This window comes from Salvelinus namaycush, unplaced genomic scaffold (assembly GCF_016432855.1).
Source record: "Salvelinus namaycush isolate Seneca unplaced genomic scaffold, SaNama_1.0 Scaffold62, whole genome shotgun sequence".
In the NCBI taxonomy this organism is placed as follows: Eukaryota; Metazoa; Chordata; class Actinopteri; order Salmoniformes; family Salmonidae; genus Salvelinus; species Salvelinus namaycush.
In genome coordinates, this window is record NW_024061331.1 from 182543 (window position 1) to 192032 (window position 9490).

Here is a 9490-nt window from a genome sequence, read left to right on the forward strand (position 1 = left end):
ACAAGCTATAATGAGTTGTAGTTTATAACAAGCTATAATGAGTTAGTAAAGAGTTTATAACAAGCTATAATGAGTTAGTAAAGAGTTTATAACAAGCTATAAAGAGTTAGTAAAGAGTTTATAACAAGCTATAAATAGTTAGTAAAGAGTTTATAACAAGCTATAATGAGTTAATAGTTTATAACAAGCTATAATGAGTTAATAGTTTATAACAAGCTATAATGAGTTAATAGTTTATAAAAAGCTATAATGAGTTAATAGTTTATAACAAGCTATAATGAGTTAATAGTTTATAACAAGCTATAATGAGTTACTAGTTTATAACAAGCTATAATGAGTTAATAGTTTATAACAAGCTATAATGAGTTAGTGAAGAGTTTATAACAAGCTATAATGAGTTAATAGTTTATAACAAGCTATAATGAGTTAATAGTTTATAACAAGCTATAATGAGTTAGTAAAGAGTTTATAACAAGCTATAATGAGTTAGTAAAGAGTTTATAACAAGCTATAAAGAGTTAGTAAAAAGTTTATAACAAGCTACAATGAGTTAGTGAAGAGTTTATAACAAGCTATAATGAGTTAATAAAGAGTTTATAACAAGCTATAATGAGTTAATAGTTTATAACAAGCTATAATGAGTTAATAGTTTATAACAAGCTATAATGACTTAATAAAGAGTTTATAACAAGCTATAATGAGTTAATAGTTTATAACAAGCAATAATGAGTTAGTAAAGAGTTTATAACAAGCTATAATGAGTTAATAAAGAGTTTATAACAAGCTAAAATGAGTTTATAACAAGCTATAAAGAGTTAGAAAAAGAGTTTATAACAAGCTATAAAGAGTTAGAAAAGAGTTTATAACAAGTTATAAAGAGTTAGTAAAGAGTTTATAACAAGCAATAATGAGTTAATAGATTATAACAAGCTATAATGAGTTAATAGTTTATAACAAGCTATAATGAGTTTATAACAAGCTATAAAGAGTTAGTAAAGAGTTTATAACAAGGTATAAAGAGTTAGTAAAGAGTTTATAACAAGCAATAATTAGTTAATAGATTATAACAAGCTATAATGAGTTAGTAAAGAGTTTATAACAAGCTATAATGAGTTAATTAAGAGTTTATAACAAGTTATAATAACTTATTAACAAGCTATAATGAGTTTATACAATCTATAATGAGTTTATAGAGTTTATAACAAGCTATAAAGTGTTTATAACAAGCTATAATGAGTTTATAGAGTTTATAACAAGCAATAATGAGTTAATAGATTATAACAAGCTATAATGAGTTAGTAAAGAGTTTATAACAAGCTATAATGAGTTAATTAAGAGTTTATAACAAGCTATAATAAGTTATTAACAAGCTATAATGAGTTTGTACAATCTATAATGAGTTTATAGAGTTTATAACAAGCTATAAAGTGTTTATAACAAGCTATAATGAGTTTATAGAGATTATAACAAGCTATAATTAGTTTATAACAAGCTATAATGAGTTTATAACAAGCTATAAAGAGTTAGAAAAGAGTTTATAACAAGGTATAAAGAGTTAGTAAAGAGTTTATAACAAGCAATAATGAGTTAATAGATTATAACAAGCTATAATGAGTTAGTAAAGAGTTTATAACAAGCTATAATGAGTTAATTAAGAGTTTATAACAAGTTATAATAACTTATTAACAAGCTATAATGAGTTTATACAATCTATAATGAGTTTATAGAGTTTATAACAAGCTATAAAGTGTTTATAACAAGCTATAATGAGTTTATAGAGATTATAACAAGCTATAATTAGTTTATAACAAGCTATAATGAGTTTATAACAAGCCATAATGAGTTAATAAAGAGTTTATAACAAGCTATAATGAGTTAATAAAGAGTTTATAACAAGCTATAATGAGTTAGTATAGAGTTTATAACAAGCTATAATGAGTTAATAGTTTATAACAAGCTATAATGAGTTAATAGTTTATAACAAGCTATAATGAATTATAGTTTATAACAAGCTATAATGAGTTAGTTTATAAGAAGCTATAATGAGTTAATAGTTTATAACAAGTTATAATGAGTTAATAGTTTATAAGAAGCTATAATGAGTTAATAGTTTATAACAAGCTATAAAGAGTTAGTAGATAGTTTATAACAAGCTATAATGAGTTAGTAAAGAGTTTATAACAAGCTATAATGAGTTAGTAAAGAGTTTATAACAAGCTATAAATAGTTAGTAGATAGTTTATAACAAGCTATAATGAGTTAATAGTTTATAACAAGCTATAATGAGTTAGTAAAGAGTTTATAACAAGCTATAATGAGTAAATAGTTTATAACAAGCTATAATGAGTTAATAGTTTCTAACAAGCTATAATGAGTTAATAGTTTATAACAAGCTATAATGAGTTAATAGTTTATAACAAGCTATAATGAGTTAGTAAAGAGTTTATAACAAGCTATAAAGAGTTAGTAAAGAGTTTATAACAAGCTACAATGAGTTAGTGAAGAGTTTATAACAAGCTATAATGAGTTAATAAAGAGTTTATAACAAGCTATAATGAGTTAATAGTTTATAACAAGCTATAATGAGTTAATAGTTTATAACAAGCTATAATGAGTTAATAAAGAGTTTATAACAAGCTATAATGAGTTAATAGTTCATAACAAGCAATAATGAGTTAGTAAAGAGTTTATAACAAGCTATAATGAGTTAATAAAGAGTTTATAACAAGCTATAAAGAGTTAGAAAAAGAGTTTATAACAAGGTATAAAGAGTTAGTAAAGATTTTATAACAAGGTATAAAGAGTTAGTAAAGAGTTTATAACAAGCAATAATGAGTTAATAGATTATAACAAGCTATAATGAGTTAGTAAAAAGTTTATAACAAGCTATAATGAGTTAATTAAGAGTTTATAATAAGCTATAATAAGTTATTAACAAGCTATAATGAGTTTATAACAATCTATAATGAGTTTATAGAGTTTATAACAAGCTATAAAGTGTTTATAACAAGCTATAATGAGTTTATAGAGATTATAACAAGCTATAATTAGTTTATAACAAGCTATAATGAGTTTATAACAAGCTATAATGAGTTAATAACAAGCTATAATGAGTTAATAACAAGCTATAATGAGTTAATAATAATCTATAATGAGTTAGTTTATAACAAGCTATAACGAGTTAATAGTTTATAACAAGCTATAATGAGTTTATAATAAGCTATAATAAGTTATTAACAAGCTATAATGAGTTTATAACAATCTATAATGAGTTTATAGAGTTTATAACAAGCTATAAAGTGTTTATAACAAGCTATAATGAGTTTATAGAGATTATAACAAGCTATAATAGTTTATAACAAGCTATAATGAGTTTATAACAAGCTATAATGAGTTAATAACAAGCTATAATGAGTTAATAACAAGCTATAATGAGTTAATAATAATCTATAATGAGTTAGTTTATAACAAGCTATAACGAGTTAATAGTTTATAACAAGCTATAATGAGTTTATAACAAGCTATAAAGTGTTTATAACAAGCTATAATGAGTTTAAAACAAGCTATAATGAGTTTATAACAAGCTATAAAGTGTTTATAACAAGCTATAATGAGTTAATAGTTTATAACAAGCTATAAAGTAATTATAACTTGTTGATAAAACATAGAAAGGGAGAGATGGAGGGATGGTTCTACCTCTTTTAGTCGTCCAGAGGTAAAGGAAGGTGAGAGGACACTGCGGATCTTTCTCCATGTATCGTCCTCGGCAACGGACACCGCATCAAACAGCTCGCCATTCAGATGGAAGTTCTAAAACATGGAGGACAGTTGTATTAACTATCAAACAGCTCACCATTCAGAATTAATTTCTGAAACACAAATAATGTATTAATAATATCAGTAATAATGTAAGGATTATTATTATTTAGATTATTATTAGGGGATGTGTGTGTGTGTGTGTGTGTGTGTGTGTGTGTGTGTGTGTGTGTGTGTGTGTGTGTGTGTGTGTGTGTGTGTGTGTGTGTGTGTGTGTGTGTGTGTGTGTGTGTGTGTGTGTGTGTGTCTCTCACTCTGCGGTTGGTGAAGATGTTGTAACACTCTTTAATCAGGACGGTCTTGATCATGCTTTTGTCCATGATACACAGAACAGGCTGCCTCCCATCATAGATCCTTCACAGAGGAGAAATACACATGGCTTTAACCACTATATATACACCTACATGGTACAGGCTGCCTCCCATCATAGATCCTTCACAGAGGAGAAACACACAGGGTTGGGGAGTAACGGATTACATGTAAGGGATATTTTTTTAAACGGTAACTGTAATCTGTTACATAACCAGCAAAAAAATATTATAATCAGATTACAGATATTTTTGAAAAACTAGATGATTACTTTGAAGATTACTTTAAATGCAGAAAAGATGTTTGCGAAAAAATATCTTTGACACTTGTCTGTTTTCTCAATGACATTCAAATCAGCATTGAAAAGAGGTGCAAGTTTAAAGTTGTTTAATAGTATTATTATATACAGTAGTGTTGGGTTCTGATTTCTTGACTTATGAAATCATGAAATATACTTATTCCTGTCACTGAGGGAGAGAGGGGAATTAATCATGTTTACATTATGTCAGGATATGTTATTGTTATCAGGGATCCTATGGGGGGAGGAAAGACACAGTCTGGTACCAGTCACCATGACAGCCGTGAGTTGGGGAGGAGTGAGCCCTTTGGGGCAGAGGTCAGGTCAGATGAAGTGAGGAAGAACAGGTATCACTAAGGTTCTGTCTAGCAACAGAGATGTATTTGGCTGTTCAGATGTGTAGGAGGAGACTCAGCGTAGGAGAAAGGGTTAAAGGGAAAGTATTCTAAAAGTAACTGAATGTAATCAGATTACGTTACTGAGTTTGGGGTAATGTTGGACAGGTAAAACTAGTAACTGAATGTAATCAGATTACGTTACTGAGTTTGGGGTAATGTTGGACATGTAAAACTAGTAACTGAATGTAATCAGATTACGTTACTGAGTTTGGGGTAATGTTGGACAGGTAAAACTAGTAACTGAATGTAATCAGATTACGTTACTGAGTTTGGGGTAATGTTGGACAGGTAAAACTAGTAACTGAGTGTAATCAGATTACGTTACTGAGTTTGGGGTAATGTTGGACAGGTAAAACTAGTAACTGAATGTAATCAGATTACGTTACTGAGTTTGGGGTAATGTTGGACAGGTAAAACTAGTAACTGAAGGTAATCAGATTACGTTACTGAGTTTGGGGTAATGTTGGACAGGTAAAACTAGTAACTGAATGTAATCAGATTACGTTACTGAGTTTGGGGTAATGTTGGACAGGTAAAACTAGTAACTGGATGTAATCAGATTACGTTACTGAGTTTGGGGTAATGTTGGACAGGTAAAACTAGTAACTGAGTGTAATCAGATTACGTTACTGAGTTTGGGGTAATGTTGGGCTGGTAAAACTAGTAACTGAATGTAATCAGATTACGTTACTGAGTTTGGGGTAATGTTGGACAGGTAAAACTAGTAACTGAATGTAATCAGATTACGTTACTGAGTTTGGGGTAATGTTGGACAGGTAAAACTAGTAACTGAATGTAATCAGATTACGTTACTGAGTTTGGGGTAATGTTGGACAGGTAAAACTAGTAACTGAATGTAATCAGATTACGTTACTGAGTTTGGGGTAATGTTGGACAGGTAAAACTAGTAACTGAGTGTAATCAGATTACGTTACTGAGTTTGGGGTAATGTTGGACAGGTAAAACTAGTAACTGAATGTAATCAGATTACGTTACTGAGTTTGGTGTAATGTTGGACAGGTAAAACTAGTAACTGAAGGTAATCAGATTACGTTACTGAGTTTGGGGTAATGTTGGACAGGTAAAACTAGTAACTGAATGTAATCAGATTACGTTACTGAGTTTGGGGTAATGTTGGACAGGTAAAACTAGTAACTGGATGTAATCAGATTACGTTACTGAGTTTGGGGTAATGTTGGACAGGTAAAACTAGTAACTGAGTGTAATCAGATTACGTTACTGAGTTTGGGGTAATGTTGGGCTGGTAAAACTAGTAACTGAATGTAATCAGATTACGTTACTGAGTTTGGGGTAATGTTGGACAGGTAAAACTAGTAACTGAATGTAATCAGATTACGTTACTGAGTTTGGGGTAATGTTGGACAGGTAAAACTAGTAACTGAATGTAATCAGATTACGTTACTGAGTTTGGGGTAATGTTGGACATGTAAAACTAGTAACTGAATGTAATCAGATTACGTTACTGAGTTTGGGGTAATGTTGGACAGGTAAAACTAGTAACTGAGTGTAATCAGATTACGTTACTGAGTTTGGGGTAATGTTGGACAGGTAAAACTAGTAACTGAATGTAATCAGATTACGTTACTGAGTTTGGGGTAATGTTGGACAGGTAAAACTAGTAACTGGATGTAATCAGATTACATTACTGAGTTTGGGGTAATGTTGGACAGGTAAAACTAGTAACTGAATGTAATCAGATTACATTACTGAGTTTGGGGTAATGTTGGACAGGTAAAACTAGTAACTGAATGTAATCAGATTACGTTACTGAGTTTGGGGTAATGTTGGACAGGTAAAACTAGTAACTGAATGTAATCAGATTACGTTACTGAGTTTGGGGTAATGTTGGACAGGTAAAACTAGTAACTGAATGTAATCAGATTACGTTACTGAGTTTGGGGTAATGTTGGACAGGTAAAACTAGTAACTGGATGTAATCAGATTACGTTACTGAGTTTGGGGTAATGTTGGACAGGTAAAACTAGTAACTGAATGTAATCAGATTACGTTACTGAGTTTGGGGTATTGTTGGACAGGTAAAACTAGTAACTGAGTGTAATCAGATTACGTTACTGAGTTTGGGGTAATGTTGGACAGGTAAAACTAGTAACTGGATGTAATCAGATTACGTTACTGAGTTTGGGGTAATGTTGGACAGGTAAAACTAGTAACTGAATGTAATCAGATTACGTTACTGAGTTTGGGGTAATGTTGGACAGGTAAAACTAGTAACTGAATGTAATCAGATTACGTTACTGAGTTTGGGGTAAAGTTGGACAGGTAAAACTAGTAACTGAATGTAATCAGATTACGTTACTGAGTTTGGGGTAATGTTGGACAGGTAAAACTAGTAACTGAATGTAATCAGATTACATTACTGAGTTTGGGGTAATGTTGGACAGGTAAAACTAGTAACTGAATGTAATCAGATTACGTTACTGAGTTTGGGGTAATGTTGGACAGGTAAAACTAGTAACTGAATGTAATCAGATTACGTTACTGAGTTTGGGGTAATGTTGGACAGGTAAAACTAGTAACTGAATGTAATCAGATTACGTTACTGAGTTTGGGGTAATGTTGGATAGGTAAAACTAGTAACTGAATGTAATCAGATTACGTTACTGAGTTTGGGGTAATGTTGGACAGGTAAAACTAGTAACTGAATGTAATCAGATTACGTTACTGAGTTTGGGGTAACGTTGGACAGGTAAAACTAGTAACTGAATGTAATCAGATTACGTTACTGAGTTTGGGGTAATGTTGGACAGGTAAAACTAGTAATTGTAACAGATTACATTTAGAAAGTAACCATGCCAACACTGGAGACCCAAACATTTAACCACCTCATATAAAACTACATAGAAAACATTATTCTGGTTGTTGTTGACATTATTAATACCATTCCTCATGGTCACATGACAGCTCAAGCAGGTAATGAATTGAAAGAGCATAGTACAGTTGTGAGTCATCCTAGTACGGTACAGCCAACAGAACTCACCCCCAGATTTTCCCATACTTCTGAAAGCACTCTGTGTCAAAGTTAGTGAAACCCTGGAGAGAGAGAGGTAGAGAGAGAGAGAGAGAGAGAGAGAGAGAGAGAGAGAGAGAGTGAGAGAGGGGGGGGGGAGAAAAACTGCTGATTTTTGCCTTAGAAGGTCATGTAGGTGTGTCCTCCACCTGAACAGAGAACACACCTGAAACAGGTGAGAGTTGAGGAGGGTTTGTTCTTTTCAATGGTTCCCAGGGTCAAAAACACAACTTCTAGACTGATCATGTCTCATATTACCTTTTATTTATCCATTGTTTAAACAACCGTCTAGTCCTCATTTTCCTTCTCATTGTATTGTTTTACATGGGGGGAAAATAACACTATTGTTTAAAATATGAGATGTTTATTCTGAACGGGTACGAACCTTTTTATACTCCATCATTGTGCCAAAGTAAGGTAGGGGTTTGGGACCAGGGATACCCATCTTAGTGAACACACCATAGGGCCAGTACCCATACCTGTACACACACACACACACACACACACACACACACACACACACACACACACACACACACACACACACACACACACACACACACACGCACACACACACACACACACACACACACACACACACACACACACACACACACACACACACACACGTTAACTAGTAATATGTTCTAGAGAAGTATACAAAATATATAACTTATCTTGCATTGTTGGAAAAGGACCCCTAACTAAGCATTTCACTGTTAGTCTACACCGGTTAACTACGATAAATGTGACAAATAACATTTGATTTGATTTGAAGACCTTACACTACAATGAGGGTGATGAGGAGGGCCAGGAGGGTCCAGGTCTCAGCGGAGAAGTATGGCAGAAAACTCATCTTTTCCTCTGGTTCGGCTCCCCGCTGCTTCTGAAAACAAAGGCTCCGTTTTCTCTTTCTCTTTTTTTTTTTTCCAGTTCGGTTCTAGTGTGGTTCTTCTGTGCACGCGACAGATCTCGACTACCGACCGTTGCTGTTCTCCGTACTCTGTTTGAGACCGTGCAGGTTACAAGCGATTATTGTATCCCGTCTGAAAAGCACCTGTGTGATGCTAGCTAGAATAATGATGAGCCACAATGGAATTTGCGGTTCGACTTCAAAATAAAAGTTTCATACTGAAACTGATACAAACGGATAAAAATAATGTAATAATGCCATATTTGGACAAGATCATGCTGAACAGGGTTAGAATGTTGTTATATGACTTCAAAAAAATAAAATAAGAAGTTCATTTGACACACAAAACATAGTTGAAGTCGCACTGTGGCTGTATTAGAATTGCATTGGGACAGACTTCTATTGCACTGTACAGCGTCACCTCTGGATCTTGGGTCCATGAAAAGTGAAGAGTTTACACAAATAATTGCATCGTAGCTCTTATTGCAGGACATTGACTCTAGGAAATCACCTCACAATTCCATAAGTTTATTTAAAAAAGAATAACCTTTATTAAACTAGGCAAGTCTGTTAAGAACTAATTCTTATTTAAAATGACGGCCTACCCCGGCCAAACCCAGACGATACTGGGCCAATTGTGCGCCGCCCTATGGGACTCCCAATCATGGCCGGATGTGATACAGCCTGCATTCGAACCAGGGACTGTA

At 32.6% G+C, this 9490-nt stretch overlaps 1 protein-coding gene across 1 annotated transcript in view; it reads right to left on the reverse strand.

Moving 5' to 3' along the window:
• Window positions 1-8919, reverse strand: part of LOC120042131 (cytochrome P450 3A27) — a 35345-nt gene extending 26426 nt beyond the window's left edge. Inside the window, exons 1-5 of the mRNA XM_038986993.1 lie at window positions 8656-8919; window positions 8256-8349; window positions 7841-7893; window positions 4071-4170; window positions 3697-3810 (exon numbers count right to left, since the gene is read on the reverse strand). Coding sequence (XP_038842921.1) covers window positions 3697-3810; window positions 4071-4170; window positions 7841-7893; window positions 8256-8349; window positions 8656-8726 — 432 coding nt within the window. The 5' untranslated portion in view covers window positions 8727-8919. The remainder of the gene's footprint in view (window positions 1-3696; window positions 3811-4070; window positions 4171-7840; window positions 7894-8255; window positions 8350-8655) is intronic.
• Between the last annotated feature and the right edge of the window lie 571 nt (window positions 8920-9490).